Below are 19,306 nucleotides of genomic sequence, written 5' to 3'. Positions count from 1 at the left end.
CATCATTCAAGTGATTTATTATCTAAAAACCTACCTGTGTTATTGTTGAACAACATTAAAAAGTATCTTGATTTGGCTTATATTTTCTTTTTGCCCCAAAATTCTAGTTATAAAATGTACATACAAAAATCTATGTGTAACTTAAAGAATAATAAAATTAGTGACCATGTTTTGATCAGTAAGATAAAAAACTGCTTCTGTTTTTTTGCTGAGTGCAGTTAACCCTCATCATCTACAGATTCAGCCAACCCAAGACCAAAAGTATTCCGGGAAAAAAAAATTGAGACAGTTCCAGAAGGCAAAACTTGGATTGGTCTCAAGCTGGCAACTATTTCCATAGTGTTTACACTGTGTTTATAACCATTTGCACAGCGTTTACATTGTATTAGATAATGTAAGTGATCTAGGGATGACTGAAAGTACAGGGAAGATGTGCTTAGGGAAACTTGAGCATTCGTGGATTTTGTATCCAAGGAGTGTTGGGGGATTTTTGAACCAGTCCTCTGTGGATGCCAAGGGATGATTATACAAAGAGTTCTTCTCTGATTCTCATTAATATTTTTTTTCTCTTTTAATTTTCTCTACATTGCTTTGCATTTTGTTAACAATGTGCTGGGCAAGATTTCTACATCTCTTAAAACAGTCTTGAAGAGACTGGTACCCTCTCTCTCTCTTCTGATTTCCTTTCTTCTAAAACTCTCAGCCTGGGTTATTTCCCGCTTAACTCAGGCTCAAAAGATTTTTTTTTTTTCTTTTTCTTTTTTTTTTCAATTTTGAGTCTGAATCTTGTTGCTTTTTTGTATCTACTTCCTTTTCTTTTTGTAGAGGCTGTGGTCAGTAGGAACAAATGCGTCTTGTGTCTTTTCAAAAAACATTCATATATAATATCTCTTAGTCTTTAGCTTGAATACTGATATCTGGTTTATAATTAATATTTAATACTAAATTAATATTTCATACTAGTATGCTAAAATTGACATTAACTTATTTATAAGAACTCCTATATTACATATATCACACACAGTATATTTAAATGTGATAAAATTTTTCTTCATAATATTTATCTGATTAGAATTTAGTTATGCTTTCAAGGAATACTAAATTTGAACAATAAGAAAAGATTATAATTTATAGATTTGTTTCTTTTATCTGATAGAACACATATCTGTTTAATTATTAAATATCTGCTCTTAAAGAACTTACTCATTCTATACATTTCTACAGATTTAAGCAACTCTTAAAAATCACAAGAAGAAAGTTAAATGAATATGAAAATGGAGAGCTTAGTTTCCATGGAGATTTAAAAACCAGTCAAACTGAAATGGATATTCAACTTAATATGCTAAAACATAAGATAATTTTTAATCAGTTTTAGAACCACAAAATCACTTAATTTGGGGAAATATAAATCATTCCATGCTTCGAGCAGTGAACAGATTTGTCTATTAATTTTTTAGGTTGGACACCAGTAAAAAAGACTGCTTTTCCCTATATCATTTTGAGATAAAAAGGGCACACTCTTTTTTTTTTCTTCTTCTTCTTTTGTTTTTTCCTTCTTTTTTAATTTTATTTTATTTTTAAACTTTACAATATTGTATTAGTTTTGCCAAATATCAAAATGAATCACTCTGGACTCTCTCTGTCTTGAACCCTGGCTGGTGATCTGAAGCTGAGCAGCACAGCATTAATGACCCCAAAGCATCCATTGTTTTTGGTGACAGGTTTGTTGAAATCTAATGAACATACCATGCAGTTTATTCATTTAAACTGTATACTTCAGTAACTTTATATGTGTTTAAAGAATTATACAGGATGTTAGAACATTTTCATCACCCTCCAAAGAAATCACTGTGCCAGTTTTCCTTTCCTGATCTTCCCAGCCTGAGGGAACCATGACTCCACTCCCTGACTGTGTAGATGTCCCTTTTCTGGACATTTCGTGTCAGTGGAATCACACAATATGGGATCTTTTGTGACTGCCTTCTTTCATTTAGCATAATATTTTCAAGTTACATCTAACATGTATCAGTATTTCCTTGTTTTTATTGCTCAATAATATTCTATTGTACGGACGTACCATATTTTATTTATCCATTCATCATCTGATGGACCTTTGGGGTTGTTTCTACTTTTTGGCCAATGTCAGTAATGTTGCTGTGAACATTTATGTCTAAGTTTTGGTGTGAACATATTTTTTCATTTATTTTGGGAAAACAGTTATGAGTAGAATTGCTGTATTACACAGCAACTCTGTTTAACCTTTTGAGGACCTGCCATACTGTTTTCCAGCATGGCTGCATCATTTTGTATTTTTATCCAAAGTATGTAAAACGCTCCCATTTCTATACATTCCTGTCAACACTAGTCATTACCTGTCTCTGTGAGTATAGCCATCCTAGCAAGTATGAAGTGGCATCTCGGGGTGGTTTATTTCTCTCTCTCAGGAGAGGACAATGAAGATTAAGTTCTAGATTAGTAAGTACTCAAAGCTACCCATATCTTTTAGAATTTTAGTAAATTGAGATGAGGTCAAAGTCTGATTTTGATAATTAAACTATATCTAGTTATTGCTTATAGTTCAAATCATATGTCTTATTGCTTACTAGTCTTCATTGCTTTCAAACTTGAGCAGAAATTCTAAGGAGTCACACCTGCTTATGTGTAAGAAATTGTAATTGAAGGGAACCCTGAAAAAACTTCTTCTTGAATAGTTCTTAACTCTTCCTTCTAGTTATATGCTTCTCATCAACATTGTCATTAAAAAATCTCACCTTTTATTATATTCCAGTTTATAGGAGATCAGTTTCTACCTGCATTTAAGTTATGTTTCTTTATTTTCTCTTTTTCAAAAGTCCATTTTTCTGTTTTTTTTCCTAATCAGCTCTAAGTTTAGTGGTTTCAATAAACAACATTGGTTTCGTTCAAAATCTACACTTAGGAAAAGGTGGCCAGGATGGCTGGCTTCTCGTCCCCTTGGCTTCAAGTGGGGCAGCTCAAGGGCTGGGGGCTGGAATCAGGTGAAGGTGTGTTCATTCCCATGTCTGATAGTTTGTGTCTTTGGTTGGCTGGACTTTGATGAAGGCAGACAAGTGAAACACCTACCCTGAGCACCTAGGCTCTCTTTGCAGCCTGGGCTTACTCGCAACATGGAGCCTGGTTCCCAGGTTAAGAGCCAGGCAGAAGCCCTGCTGCCTTGTCTAACCTCACTTTGCAGTTCACACAGCATCACTTTCATCATCTTCTGTTCAATAGGAGCAAGTCACTTATACTTGGCCTATATTCTACCATTTTTTACAGAATAAAGTTTTTAAAACTAATGGGTACATTTAAAAACTATCACACTTACTCACTGGCCACAATTTTTTACATTCCTTCCAATGAAAAATACCCTTTTCCCTACCCGTTCCCTCACGAGTCTCAGTTGTTAACAGTGTCAGGTCCAGGCTCAAGTAGAGGTCTTACCATCTTCATCAGGTACAGGTGTCACATGCAGATGAGGTTTCTGGGTGTGATTTCTAGAGTGTGACCCTGTGAGCACAACCCTCTCAGTACTAAGACATGAGAACTAAAGGGACAAGTTATCCGCCACCCACACCCCCACCATTCTGCTGAATAACTAGCCTCTCCCATTAAGAAATGGGAAATGGGAGGCACCATAGTCCATAGCAGCTCTGAGGTCCAGTTTGGTGCTGCCAGCCCTTTGATGAGTGCCGGGAGCCAGCGTGAGGACCTCCGCCCATGGCAAAGGTCATGAGGAAGGAGGCTTGACATATGAAAAGGCGGGATCGAGCCTCAGGAGTTCCCCTGGAAATTCTCGAGCATCTACCCCCAAAACCAGAGCCTGCCTACTTTACTACTTTGTGCTCTCACCTACACCTCTGACTTTACTGGGGGCTGTCCCCCACCACCTCTTTTGGAGAAGTAGTTAACTTAGAGCGCCAGTTAATAATAATTCTGGGGCATGACAGGAGTGTTTTTACCTACAAACTCCTCTGAAGGTTCTCTAGCCTTCCTGACAGGCTTGTCCAGCCACATGTGATTGCTCACAGCCTCCCAACCGTGAGAGGCATGAGATGCTTTAAACCTTCTAAAAACAGGTTCTTTAGAGAAGTTAGAAAACTATTAGTACAAGTATAGTGGGCTGTTTAGAAATTGTATTGGTGAAGGGTTTTTCATTTGTTGAGCCAATGTTTACTGCTAAGTCTCCACATCCCCTGCCCTTATACACATTAATAAATATATAGAAGAAATAAGTATTAACCTTTGATATTAATCATGTTAGACCTTAGGCTAAGCAAATTATTTCCTTAATTAAAACCCACTACACCCTCACCCTATAGGAATGTAACTTTATCTGGTACCTTTGGAAGGTGGCATCTGTTTTAAAAATAATCACCCCTGGAGAAATAAGTGTTCTGGTTGACTGACCACTGTCACAAGGAGAGGGTCATAAATTGTCAGCAGGCCCCCTGGCCAAAAGATGATGTAACACCCCTAACACCTCTGTATACATTTGTATGAAGCACCTGACTTAAGTCAGGACTGCTGATCCCACGTGACTTTTGTATAACATCTCAGTGTATAAAAACAGACCCTGGAAAAATAAAAAATGGGATCAGTTCCTTGAAAGACTGGTCTCCCCATGTCGTTCTTTCTCTCACCTTCTGGCTGAATCCCCATCTGGAACGTGGAGGCTCGTCAAGCCTACTAATTATGCCTGGGCTTCTAAGATCTGACCAGGTAGGCCTTAGTGTCTCCTCTCCTTTGGGAGAACAGGAGGATGCCTGTGGCCTACGTAGGTAATGTAAATTCCTTGCCTTTAAACTTTACTAGCTTTCCACATAAACCAAAGTATTCAGCCTCTTTTCTCCACTGAATTTTCCTACTGAGCTATCCTCATTCTATTACTCTTTATATCTCTAATTAATATTTAATTAAAGCCAGTGTATTTGCCAACACCGTCTCTCCTTCGAATTTCCCTGGATCCACCGGGGCTGGACCCCAGCAGATGAGGACTTGGTCCTGCCCATAGGAGTGCTTCTCCTTTGCTCTACCTTCTGGGCTCTTTTCATAAGAAATGACCTCTGTCTGTAGCTGAGTCATGTTTCTTAAGCCAGCTTCCTCTTTATTGAACTTCTAAGAAAATCCCAAAGGCCTATTCTCATTTGTATGTCTTCGTGTCTGTTAGGCCAAGCACTTTTTTTTTTTTTTGCTTCCAGGGTTCTCTTTAAAGCTTTTAGTGTCCTGTGAATTGGATTGGGGTTTACGTCATTGCAAAGGCTACCCTCACAAATCTTTTTTGAGAGAAGCTCTGCACCTTGAGCTTCTTGTGAAGCTTTGTAGAATGATGCCTTTAAAATTCTTATGCCCTTAAGGTCTTTAAAGGAATTTTAGGCAGCACCTTAAGTCTTTCCAGGGTCTTAATGAAGGGTTTTACAGTCTACAGGCTTCACCTTTAGACCATATTTTCCTGGCAGCACCCTAGATTTGATCTTAGCCTAGAAGCTGTTTCTCTCTTTTAGTATCATGTGACCACTGGACATGTGGAGATGCTGTAAAGGAGATAACAGATATTGAACCCAAATATAATTGAGCCTGGTTCCTTTGTATTTAATAGTCCCCCCCCTTTTTTTTGATAGCTTATCCCTCTCATTGATGTTACTTTCAGCTGGTTCGTAGCAAGAGTCTCCTTTCCCCTGTGTTTCAGTGTCGTTTTCTTCTCTTGCCTAGAAGCTGTCACCAGTAGCCTCATTAATGGCCATCAGGATTCAGTTTACAATGTCAAGAAGCTCTTTGGGTTTTCATTTCTTTCTCTGCGTCCATTCAGATCTCACCTACCTCCAGGTTGAAAGGCATTCTCACATCTTTTAGTTATTTTTTAATGGCATTTTTAATATCAGTATCTGTGCCAGGTATTTATTGCCAGCAAATTGTATAATAAAACACGTCAAAGCCTAGTGGCTCAAAAGAGCATTTACTTTGTTCAAAAATTTGTGTTGGTGCAAGGCTCAGTGAATGAGGCCAGCACGTTTCTTTTCCAGTCGGCATCAGCTGGGATGTCTTGAAGGTGGGGACCAGAGTCATCTGAAGATCAGTTCATGTACATGTCTGGCAGTTGAACCTGGCTTTTGGATGGGACATTAATTGGGGGCAGTCAGTGGGGGCACTGACAAGGTGCTCAGTATGTGTTCTGGGCTTCTTCGCAGCATAGTGACTGATGCTAAGGGTGGGCTTTCCCACAGAGCAAAAGTCAGTTTCTCCAGACTCTGTCCGGTAGAAATCAGTTACTGAGGCCAGCACATATTTAAGGGGAGGGAATTCCAGAGAAAAGTGTCAAAGAATTTGTAGACAGTTTCAATACCATCACCTCCACTCACCTCGACTTACCAAGTAATCATTCTGTCTAAAGGAAAGTTCTTTGCAACTTGGTGTCACTGAAATTCCTGCAAATTTTGTTTGTTCTTTTGTTTAGTATGTTCTGTTCTGTGAAAAGTAACAAATGGTTACAAAAATGAGCACTTTTGTTGTTGTTGTTGTTTAGAAAAATGTATGGATCAACTCACTAAGTTATTAGGAGATGGGATTTCTTTAACCTTTTGAATCATTTTTCTTTGAAATGCAGTTAAAATTAGCAAAAACTATTCATAGCTCAGAAAAAGACTAATGGGATTAGAATCCATATTTATAAGATTTATTCATAAGAGTCTTATTTTCACTATCTTCTTTTGAGAAGCATTTATTAACTCAATCCTAGATAACTCAATACAGTATCCCTCAAACTTCTTTAAAACATGGGGCATTAAGATGGGGGAAGGAGTAAAAGACATTCTACTAAGAGGTGACTTGTAGTCATTTTATGGAGAAAAAATAGAAAAGAGTGTAAAATCAAGTGCAAAGGTTGTGTGACAAAGATGATGACAGTGAAGAATATATTTTGTGACTCTTGGTGATTTGAACTTCTCTCTTGATTCTCTCAGTAATCCCTGGTCCTACATTCTACAATACAGATACCATCGTATCTATTTGATCCTGGGTTTGAGTTAGGCTGTGCTCAGTCCACTTGCCTCATTACCAAACAGTATTGTTCTTTCTTGCAGATTGATGATCTTACAGCAGAGTTGGAAACTGCATCTTCAAAATGTCTGCACCTGGATGCAAAAAATCAAGTTCTTCGAGAGGAGTTATTATCTATGAAAGGAATGCAAAAGAAAAGTGAAAAACTAGAGAAGAATAAAAAGAAGTTGGAGCAAGAAGTAGTGCACCTCAGAAGTCATATAGAAATGAATATGATAGAACACAGTCAAGTAGAGCAGTATAAACGGGAGATTGAAGAAAGGGCGAGACAGGATCTCATAGAGAAATGAAAGGAAGTCAACCTATGTTTGCAGATTAATTTGTTAATCTGTCATGTGCTTTAATTCACCTCATTGTAAATTACATTTTGGATCTATACAGCCTATGTGTTACCTCTACTTCCCGTAGAGCATTTGGTTTGGTAGTTTTCTGGAAGGAAGGGGACACTTGTTTCTCCCTTTAAATATTTCCGTTTTCATCACAGTTATCACCAAATTGACCTATCAGAATGATTCTCACTAGAGAATCTTTTCATTTATAAGACCAATTGATATAAAACAAGACTACTAGGAGAAAAATAAAATATTGTGGTTTAGAACTGGTACCATCCTCTTGAATTATTTTTAAGTTGTTTTGTTCAATTTTTAAAATTTTAAGTTGATCCTCTTGTTCTTTGAATTATCAGATTATATAAGCACCACTCTAACAATAATTCCACTTTAATTTTATAATTCACATTTAATTCACTTCACATTGACGTTAATTATTTTAAACTTCTACTCTTTTTTTTAACCTTTAAAATTGCTTTCTGAATCACTTACTCAAAACTAAAGGGAGCAAATATAATTTTCCATGTTAATGATTATTTTTAAAATGTTATCTTTTTAAATTTGCCTTAGATACAAGCAGCTCTTGGGAGAACTTAGAGCAGTTACAAGGGAAGAGTAATGCTTCCATAAGAAGTCAGATGGAACTCAGAATTAAAGACTTGGAATCTGAACTCTCCAAGGTGAAAACTTTGCAAGAAGATTCTCATAAAGCAAAGTTGGAAAAATATAAGCAACTCTACCTAGTAGAACTAGAAGTTAGAATGCCATTGGAAGGTAAACTAGACAAGTAAGTCAAAACACAGAATCACAGAAAGTAAATTTAGTTCATTAATTTGTCTCCAAAGCCTAATTTTTATAGAGCACAGTTCATAAGATTAGTAGGAAGTGAAAGCTAACTAGATGGTCACTGCTAGAGGGCGGCCTAAGACAAACTATTAATAGTGTGTCCTTTTAAGTTTTACCACACAGAGTCAGAAACGACTGAAGTGACTTAGCAGCAGTAGCACACTGCATAAAGGCATGCTTGTGAAATTGGGGGCAACTAACACAGGAGTGAAAAACAGGATAATTCACAGAGTGGCTAGAAATAGTATGGTGACATTACTGAGCGGGTGTGTGGAGGGTGGAAAGGGCAGATGGCACCTCCAGTGCCTAGTTCAGGTTTCCCTACTGTCTGAAGGCAGAGCATTCCTAGGAAACCTTTCATAAGCCAAAACAGCATACAGCAAAGAAGCAGGTACCCGAGGGCACGTTCTGCTACTTGAAGCCTAAAATGAATATGCACAACTGAAGCACAGGTGCTTCCATATAGGGTTCAGGGTTGTGGTGACTTGACCCTTAGATGTGGGGTGTGGCTTCCAGGGAAGGACCTCAGTGGGGCCAGTCTCCCTGCTTGGGGAGTGCGATGCCTCTCACTGTAAAACGTACGCTGAACCTTTTTATATGAAATCAAAAAGTCTCTTAAAAATTTTTTTTTGATTATCAAAAACAGATGCTGAGGTAGGCCTTTCCTAGAAGTGAAGTAACATAAAGTGAACTTTGGAAAAGCAGGGGATACTTGTAGTTGTTCCTGGGGCTGTTTTAGCTCTTTTCAATCACCCATTGATTTTCTTGTCCTCCCCTCTAGATTGTGACGCTAGATGATTCCTTGGAGGCAAAAGCTTAATTTCTTTCAGGTCATGAGTGAAACGTGTATACAAGGGTGGTGAAAGCAAATGCTTGAAAGTGGCTTTGTGGGATGGGGTGTTTCTTCATTCCTGAACTGTTTCCTGGAGGCAGGTGTGTCCCAGAGGGCAGGAGGTGTCACTGTGAGGCCACCTCCCTTTCTCTCTGATGCCCTTTCTCTCCTCTCCCAACTGTGACTTGTTACTTGAGAAGCCCTAAGACACGTGTGTACTTCTTTAGAACAAGGTTACAACTATCATTGTTTACAGGAGGTCTGCTCTGTGTTTTCATTGTTCAAACAGTTTATTGGGAATTCCATTTACTATATGGCAACTTTAAAAATGCAAATCATTAAGTTGGTGTTTTCCATCTTCCCCAGGACTCATGAGAGGCTGGCAGTGATCAGCACCAAATTTGAGGTGGGGAAAGAGCAAAACAAATCCTTACTCGGCACTCTTAGCATGAGGCCAGTCCTGCAGCCCCCTTGTGTTGGGAATTTCAATAATCCTTTAGTGCTCAATGGAAATCTTACTCCAAGAGCAAACCTAGGTTTTTCTACCTTAATTCCATGCCCTTCGAATAACAGCATGGAGCATTACTTGACCAAAGTTAGTTCTATTATCTCTTCTCCACTGCGTTTCAGATTTCTGATATGAATGATCCTTGATTTTAATTTGGTGAACTTCTGGATTGTTTATTTGACTTAATGCACACCAAGTAAAAGTCATAATTAGCTGTGCTAATAAAGGAGACAGACATTTTATGATTTTTTTGTCCCAGAGTTCTTGATTTTAAGAGATATTTACTAAATTATTAAATTTATTGAAAAGCTGCATTTAAATTCTACTTTAGAAATGAAATCTTATTGCCTAGTATCCAAAAGTATTCTTTCAGATGTTTCACTTCCTTTCTAATTGATTTCAGTTGGCAATGGTTCATAATCATTTCCAAGCTCTGCTGTACCCAACGAAGTTTTTCTGCCTCTAAGCATAAGTGAATCACTGGCATCTAAACACTAACCACATATGGATGCTTTTTGTTTAAAGGAATCCTAGATAAATCCTTTTTATGAATTAAATAAACTTACATTACTAAACCAAAACATTAATTTCCAGTTTTAGCTTAACATTTTTTTGTCATTTTCTTACATAAATTTTGTCGTTTCTTACAAAAATTACATTTTTGTCATTTTCTTTATTGCTATTTTACCTATAGCATTTTTACTTAAAATTAAAAAAAAAATCTTTCTGAGCATTTGTAGAATATTTCTAGATTTGTATTTAATTCAAATATTTAAACATTATAAATGAAGCTCACTTTATCTTTACATCACCTGGATGAATGGTATCTAAGATAGCAATGATGGGGAGTCTTTAAATTGCAACCAGTTTTCACTGTTCAATCATTGTGATTAAAATATCCATTTCAGTCAGTGCACACAGGTTTATAGTTTTAATGGTGTTTTCCTAATGTTTGTGATGCACGGAAAAGTAGCCCTTGTTAAATGCAGTCTCAACCAGTTTTCTCATTTGGCTTCTTGCCATCGTAGGAGAGCAATTAAGGTTTCTTTCACAGCACTGCATCTATATTGGGTCTTAGTACTTGAGAGCTGTGAAACTGGAGGACTTGCTTTAGCTGTGCAGTCATAGCGGGCCTCCAAACACTTCATCCCAAGTCAGACACTTGCCCACTCAGGCCTAAGAGGAAGAAGCAAATGCTTGACCCCCGTCCCAGACACAGGCTGCCTACTGCACACCCAAGTTCATGGTGCAGTGGGCACATACATCTTTTCAAAGTAGAGATTTGGAACCAAGTAAGCACTTTTGGAGAAGTTCCTTCTCCCAAACTCACCAGTTAGGTAAATCTCCTCACCTCTCAAAAGGAGGGTAGGAGTATAAGTCCTCACCTTGAAACTTTTCTCCTTCAAGTTCCCTGTCATGTGTGTTTTTAAAAAATGTATGTTTATAAATTAACTATATCAAATGACTGCTACATATAGGAGTTTGACAATAATTTATTCCTGTTCTTGCCTTTAAAACATTATTTAGTTAGAAAGCTACTATGTCATATCATGCCACAAGCATTACTGAACTATGTAAGAAGGTTTAACATATTCATTTTCTCTGCGTTATAGTTAAAAATCTATGTGTTTTTTCTTAATCTGAGGAAGTAGTTGGCATAGGACTCTGGACTCAGTAAGAAAGTCATTGGCTTTCTTACTTCTTTTGTAGAATTATGAACTTTGCCTAAACCATGACTCTCATACCTTAAAAAAAGTTTTTTTTTTTTTTTTCCCAAAGAAAACAAACTTTCTTTAAAACATTTTTTTTGTGTGTGGAACCATATTATATAAAACAGAGATAAGTATAAAGCCTTTTAGCCAAAGGAGTGGCCAGAGGTCCTGCTCTTGTGACTTCTCAGTTCCTCAACCCTGCAGTGACTCCTGTGGGACCTTCCCCTTCTATGGGACATAGTTTGTAAACTAACAGTTATGTGTTAATCCTTCTCACTAAACACCTTTAGAATAAAAACTTTCTGGTACATTGTTCTGTGTATAATTTTCTCACCTTTCTGTGTTTTTGTTAAATGGGAAAATTTAAAGAAAATTGCAGGTGTGTTCTCCTTAATAACATTCAAATCAAACTACTTCCTCCATTTGAACAGGATCCTCACTTAGAAATCAAAATAAAGGTCTCAGAAGTATGTATTTAGGGCAGGAGCTGTTAGGGGGAGAAGATAGTAATCGTGTGGGTCATTCCTAGGATCATGCATCATTCTCTAATTCTTTGAAATTATGTGTACTCTATAGACTGATATTTATTGTACTTTCTATCAGTTTAACATTCTATATATATGCTCTCTGTTATTTATAAGCCGAATAAGTAGGATTGTATTTCCTTTATTTATGTGATTATTTTTCTACTTAAGTAATCTTCAAGTTAGGTCTAGTCTCTAAAAGTATTATTTAAATGTCACATTTAGTAAGCTGTATAACATTCCTATGATAATATGTCTTGCTTAACTTAAAGATAAATAATATTTGACATTTCAGATACAGCAGGAGTTGGACAGGAGTATAACTAGAGAACTAAGAGAAGGTATGTTGGCAAAATGTATGAATTAAGTTTAGACATTGATTTCTGAAATACACTGTAAACAATAAATGGCATCTCTTTCCATTGTTTGGATAACAGATGCTATGTTAAATAGTTTTTTTCTTATACAAAGCTAATGAAAAATGTGAAAACATGAGCAGTCATAGTGAAAAATATTCTTCTTCCTCATTTATTCATCATGTTCCATAGTTTTAAAAAAATCTGAAAAGGTCTATGCATTTCTATTTATTTCTAACTGTATCCTTTCTCTACTACTGCCATCACTGTGGAACTGTCCATCTGCATCCTGACACCATTTTCAGAAAGCATGGAGTTCATCAAAGTCTCAAGTGTCTGGTAGTGGTCAAGGCTAGAACAAGAGACTCAAGCAACAACAGACTCAAGCAGTTATATTTGCGTAGCTGTCACTTGGTGGGTGACTTTATAAATTCTGTGTCATTGACTTTGTTACTAGTTTATCTCTTGCCCTCAGGAAAATCTCCAAACACCTGCATCAATGTGGGTCCTTCCAAAGTAGTTGGCCTTATCTCTTTACCACCTTATTCTGCCACTTAGCTGTGCATCTAACCAGCCAGACTGTGTAGGCTCCCACAGATTCGTTTCCTCACCTCTGGTCTTTGTACGTGCTTCTCCCCTCTGACTCTTGTACTTTTCCCTGTCCTTCAGGTAGCTACTTCCATAGCACCTCCACCAAAAAGCTGGCAGTATTGACACAAAGCCGGCTGTCTCTTCTGAGTGTTCCTTGTGCCATCTTGTATACCTGTCTTAGTATTTATGACTCCGTATGGAAATTGTCTGTTCATCTATTTTTACAATTTATGGCATTATCATTTCTCAGGGTGAGTGGGTCACCTTCATCTTGTAAGTCCAGTGTTTGTCACAGCACCTTAACAGACAGTTATTGAGTAAATGAATGAAGAATGAGAAAGCCAGAAGCTCTGATACTCAGCCACATGTGGGACCATGGGCTGATTATATAATTGTAATCTTGTATTTTGTTTTCTGTCATTTATAGATATGTTTCATTTTTCAGAGCACTTACAAATGTCTCAGGTTTTTTTTTTTGTTTTGTTTTGTTTTGTTTTTACTAATACTGACTTAACTCAAGCATTTTAGATAAAGGATGTAATCCTTTTTCTTTCCAGCTGCTGCTGAATTTGAATCTGAGTCCTATGGATTGTCTCCTCTAGGAGCTACAGATGGGTCAAATCTGTCTCAGGACCTGCTTTTGAAAACATCACAAGAATATGTACAGATTTTGAAGAAAAAATATATATTATCTGAAAGATAAAAAGTAAAATTTTCCCTTCTAGACTGTTTTCATGACATTTTAGTTGTTTCTCATTCAGCATGATGAGAAAATCTTTATTAAACGGAAATATTTTTGTGTGTATGATGAAAATTTATATGGTATTTAAAAAATACTACTTTTAAGTCGTATTAATACTACTTTTAAACAGTAGTATCTAAGTCCTTTTGATACTAAGTATTTTCTCTGCAGCTAACTTACGTGATTTAAAAACCAGCACTGTTAAGTTTTCCATATTCAAAGAGAAAGTGTTAGTGACTCAGTCGTCTGCAGCCAGCCAGCCTCCTCTGCCCTCCACTATCTTGTGGGGTTAGCTCAAATTCATGCCCATTGAGTTGGTGATGCTATCCAACCCTCTCGCCTCTGTTGTCCCCTTTCTCCTCCTGCCTTCCATCTTTCCCAGCATAAGGGTCTTTTCTGATGAGTCAGCTCTTCACATCAAGTGGCTGAAGTATTAGAGCTTCAGCCTCAACATCAGTCCTTCCAATGAATATTCAGGACTGATTTCCTTTAGGATTCACTTGTTTAATCTACTTGCAGTCCAAGGACTCTTGAGATCTACTCCCAACACCACAGTTCAAAAGCGTTAATTCTTTGGCAGTCAGCTTTCTTTATTGTACCACTCTCATATCCATACATGACTACTACAAAATAGTGTATATATGTTAACCCCAATTTCCTAATTTGTCCTTCCCCTCATGTTTCCCCTTTCATAACCATAATTTGATTTTCAGATCTTTTGAGTTGGTTTCTGTTGTGTAAATAAGTTTATTTTTATTAAATTCCACATGTAAGTGATGCGATACTTGTTTTTCTCTGTTTGAGTTCCCTCACTTAGTATTGTAATTTTGAGATTCATCTGTGTTGCTGCAAATGCCATTATTATTTCTTTTTATGGCAAAGTAATATTCCATTTTCATTGTGTGTGTGTGTGTGTGTAGTGCATCTTCTTTATCCATTCTTCTGTTGATGGACACTTAGGTTGCTTCAATGTCTTGGCTATTGTAAATAGTTCTGCAGTGAACATTGGGGTGCATGAACCTTTTTGAATTATGGTTTTCTTCAGACATATTCCCAGGACTGAGACTGCTGAATCATGTGGCAACTCTGTATTTAGTTTTTATAGCAACCTTTATAGAGTTTTATACAGTGGGTGTACCTAGTTGCATTCCATAAGCAGTGTAGAGGATTTCCTTTTCTCTACACTCTCCAGCATTTACTGTTTGTATATTTTTTGATGGTGGCTATTCTAATTGGTGTGAAATGATACCTTATTATAGTATTTCTGCATTTCTATAATAATTAGTGATGTGGACCATCCTTTCTGAGCATCCCTCATGTGCTTTTTGGTCGTCTGTAGGTGTTCCTTACAGAAATGTGTATTTAGATCTTATACTCATTTTTTGATCAGGTTGTTTGTTTTTTGATTTTGAGCTTTTTGAGCTGTTTGAATATGTTGGAGATTAATCCCTTGTCAATTGCATCATTTGCAAATATTGTCTCCCATTCTGTGGGTTGTTGTCTGTCTTGCTTATGATTTCCTGCACTGTGCAAAAGCTTTTACATTTAATTATATCCCATTTGCTTATTTCTGTTTTTTTTTTAATTATCATTAATCTAAGAGGTGGATGAAAAAAATCCTACTGTAATGTATGTCAGAGTGTGTTCTGCCTATATTCTCCTCTGAGTTTTACAGGACCTGTCTTATATTTAGGTGTTTAATTCATTTTGAGCTTATTTTTGTGTATGATGTTAGGGAGTGTTCTAATTTCCTTCTTATCCATGTAGCTGTTGAGTTTTCTCAGCACCACTTATTGAAGGGGCTGTCTTTTCTCCTTTGTATAGTCTTGCCTCCTTTATCCTAGATTAATTGACCACAGGTATGTAGGTTTCTCTATGGACTTTCTGTCTTGTTCCATTGATCATTCAATATATTTCTGTTTTTGTGCTAGTACTGTGTTTTGATTACTGAAGCTTGCAGAGTAGTCTGCAGTCAGGGTACCTTATTCTGTTGGCTCTTGCTTTTCTTTCTCAAGATTGCTTTGTCTATTTGGGGTCTTTTGTTTCCATACACACAGTAAAAATTTTGGTTCTAGTTGTGTGAAAAAATGTCATTGGTAATTTGATAGAAATTGCACTGAATCTGTAGATTGCTTTGGATACTATAGTTATTTTGACAGTTATACAGTTATAATGTCACTTTCATTTCTGTATTTCAGTTTCCTCTCTTTCCTTCTTAGTTTAGGTAAGGGTTTATTGATAGTGTTTGTTTCTTTGGAAATGAACTTACAGTTCTTGCATATGAGGACTGGGCTGGCACGCCAGGCCTGTGTGTGCATGGTCAGTGTGTTTAGAGGTGTTGCTTAGCAACGATCATTCTGGGATGAAAGATTCCAAACTGCTGAGCTTCCCAGCTGGGAGGTTGTGGAGGGACGGCTCTGGTTTACCTGTAGTGCTTGTGTTGGGTTTAGGAGACTGTGAAGAGCCGAGGGAGAGGTGAGGTGTGTTTGGAGTCTGTAGGCTCTGTGATGAAGAAGATTGTTGGCTTTGGGAGTAAGAAGGGTGTGTCACCCTTTGGCTCCTCCCTCAACCCAGTGAGAGAAAGCGGTCATGGAATCAACTTCCATCTGGGGTACCGCATCGGAGACAAAGACCTCAGAAAGATCCACAAAGCTGCCATTGTGGGCAATGTAGCCAAAGTGCAGGATGTTCTGTTGTTTGGAAAAAATGGCCTGAACGACAGGGACAAGATGAACAGGTAAACGGGGTGGAAGTGCCTGGCAGAGATCTCTCCTGTGAGTTTCCCCTCCAAGGCTCCTGGATACCTTCCTGGGATCCAGCACCCCACAGATTTTATAGGCAGCAAAAAGCCTTAGCTGGTTTTGGACCCACTTATAATTCCCGTTATAGAACTTTACTGATAGTTTTGAAGTCATTTAACTGAATGTTGGTAATCACATAAATTAAGTGAAACATGAATAACATCTGTTTTTCCTTTCTTCCTCCTACTTTGTATTTGCATGGGTTAGCATGATGTATGGAGAAGGCAATAGCACCCCACTTCAGTACTCTTGCCTGGAAACTCCCATGGATGGAGGAGCCTGGTAGGGGTCGCGAAGGGTCAGACATGACTGAGCGACTTCACTTTCACTTTTCCCTTTCATGCATTGGAGAAGGAAATGGCAACCCACTCCAGTGTTCTTGCCTGGAGAATCCCAGGGAAGGGGGAGCCTGGTGGGCCGCCGTCTACGGGGTCCCACAGAGTCGGACACGACTGAAGTGACTTAGCAGCAGCAGCAGCATGATGTACTCATGATTAAAAGCTCTCAAGTTATATAGCCTTCAAGAAATCTTCTGAACCTTCTGGATCTCACATTTTTTCTCATGCGACCTATGAAAGCACTTCTTCATAGATCGCCTATTGTAGATCATGGATGTGGACAGATTTCTGATGTTGTCAATATCTTATTTTTAATGTATATATTTTTTATACCGTAAGGTTATATATTACATAAAACTGCATAGTGAGCAAAATAATTCCCATACCAAATCAACTTCTGGATTAAAAATTCTTCAGTTACAATTCAATATCCATTTTATATCAGTGTACACTTAGGTATATGTGTTCTTTGCTGAAGGGCCTTAGAAGACAACTTTGAAATAGGAAGCTGGCTGTGTCCTTGAATAGGAAAACATGTTCTTAGGATGTATGGTCTTTCTATATTTAAAGCAAATCAACATTTCATGGTTTTAAAGATTTTGGATTACATACGCTGTCTTTAACAGTTGTGATGAAATGAAAAGTTTTGTATAGTACAGGAAGATTTGCCCTTCTAGATATCAAAATGTGCTATAAGTGCCCACAAAGTGTTAATTTACTAACAACTGAAAAGATAGATAAATGAATGGAACAGAATGCCCAAACACCCAAATGTATGTAAAACTTTAGATCTTGAAAATGATGACCTTTTCTGTTAGAAATGATAAACTGTATGCAGATGGTGGAGAAATAACCTGGTAAAAGAGAAAAGTAACTCAAATTTTATCTCACCAAAAAGTGTCAGATAGAGTATGGATCAAACATTTCAAATATGTACAGTGAGAAAAGTACCAGAATAAGACTCAGATTCCTATTTATGCATTTTTATCTGCTGACAGAGACCTTCTGTTTTTTTCTATTTCTACTGTTTCTTAACCTTTTTTTTTTAATTGGAGAATAATTGCTTTACAATGTTGTGTTGTTTTCTGCTGTATAACATCATGAATCAGTTGTATGTATACATATATCCCCTTCCTTGGGAGCCTCCCTCCCACCCCAAAGACCTTTCTAAGAATTATTTCAAAAGTAAGAATTCTGGAGTTTCCTAGATTTTGGCACACACACACACTAAATAATTAAATAAATAAAAAGAAAGAAATCTGGATATTGATTAAACATTTTAACAACACAAAAAATTTAAAATTCTCTGTAGATCAAGCTGTCTATAGGCAAGTCGGCTTAGCAGACAGGGCTTGTCTTTGAGGCACTAATAGGAATGTGGCACAGATAAAAATGATTTCTCACTTTCAATTTTTTTTTTTTAGAATTTTTTTGAAGATTGATATTTTCTGACAACTTTCAGCCTTTTCAGAGTCAAGGGAATCTAGGGAGTTCCTTGGTCATCCAGTGGTTAAGACTCACTGCTGTGGGCCCAGGGTTTGATACCTGGTGGGGGAACTAAAATCCTGCCAGCTACTGGGATGTATTATACAACATGGGGAATATAGCAAATATCATATAATAACTTTAAATGGAGTATGACCTATAAAAATTGTGAATCAATATGTTGTGTACCTGTAACATATAATAATATGAAATGTGCATCATCTATATTTTAATTAAAAAGAAGCAACCTTAGACAAAAAGACTTTATGGTAATCATATCAACAGGAAAAATGAGAAATGCACAAACAAAAGTGCTACCAATTATAGTTGTACAGACATTGTGAATTATAAATTTCATTCCAATGTCAGAGACGTTAAAATGTCAGAAAATGAATGTAGTAGAATCATTGAAGCACAGTGTTGTCTCTAATCCTCAAAATGTATCTGCAAAGGAGGTATGATATCCTTTGACTTCATTGAGGTAGTGTCCTTGTAAAATAGTAGTAATAGTAATAAGTATGATTATATTACTTAACGGTTACTGGGTTGTTACCTGTGCCAGGAATGGTTCTAAACTCTTTGCATGGATCTCATTTAGCAGTGCTGTCCTGTGAGAGAACTGCTTCTCTCTCTCCATTTTGTTGATGAGGAAATTGAGGCACAGAGAGGCTGAGTGACAGCTAAGTGACAGAGTGAAAGTCAGATTCAAACCCAAGTTGAGCTGAATCTCAAGGTCATGGTCATTCTATTCAAGTAAATTGTTCTTTCATTACTGTGTGAAGAAGAGCTAATGCTAATATATAATGTTCTTTCTCCAGAAGGAAATTGAATATTTGTTTTAGAGCAATAGGAATAGCATGCTATTGAATGTTTTCAATCACAGGAACAATTGTTTTGAAACAGTAACACTACAGTTTCCTGAAAACTCCTCTTGCTTTCATAGGACTGCCCTCCACTTGGCCTGTACCAATGGCCATTCAGCGGTGGTAACTCTGCTCCTGGAGAGAAAATGCATGCTTAACCTCTGTGACAATGAAAACAGGACAATGCTGATGAAGGTATGGGGTAGCGAACTGTGTCCACACGAGGTTGATGTGATTTAACTACTGAGACTAAAAGTGAATTCATCTCATCTCAAGCTTCATCTCATGAAGCTTGTGGACTGTTT

General features: G+C 37.2%; 1 protein-coding gene, 1 long non-coding RNA gene and 1 pseudogene across 3 annotated transcripts in view; all 3 read left to right on the top strand.

Annotated features, from left to right (window-relative positions):
- Positions 1 to 7,324, top strand: part of LOC112581649 (coiled-coil domain-containing protein 3-like) — a 43,781-nt gene extending 36,457 nt beyond the window's left edge. For both annotated transcript variants that reach the window (XM_044935092.2, XM_044935091.2), the window contains exon 6: positions 7,098 to 7,324. In XM_044935092.2, the coding sequence (XP_044791027.2) occupies positions 7,098 to 7,194 (97 nt within the window). In that variant the 3' untranslated portion in view covers positions 7,195 to 7,324. The remainder of the gene's footprint in view (positions 1 to 7,097) is intronic.
- A 4,794-nt stretch (positions 7,325 to 12,118) lies between these two features.
- Positions 12,119 to 13,443, top strand: LOC123331459. Its single transcript, XR_006548116.1, has 2 exons — positions 12,119 to 12,166; positions 13,330 to 13,443. It is a non-coding gene; the product is annotated as an uncharacterized LOC123331459 (long non-coding RNA).
- A 2,492-nt stretch (positions 13,444 to 15,935) lies between these two features.
- The window catches only part of LOC102402385, an 84,686-nt pseudogene continuing 81,315 nt past the window's right edge, over positions 15,936 to 19,306 (top strand).

This window comes from Bubalus bubalis, chromosome 23, assembly GCF_019923935.1.
Source record: "Bubalus bubalis isolate 160015118507 breed Murrah chromosome 23, NDDB_SH_1, whole genome shotgun sequence".
NCBI lineage: Eukaryota > Metazoa > Chordata > Mammalia > Artiodactyla > Bovidae > Bubalus > Bubalus bubalis.
Note: the sequence above shows the minus strand (reverse complement) of the source record. Positions and strands in the feature narration are given on the sequence as shown.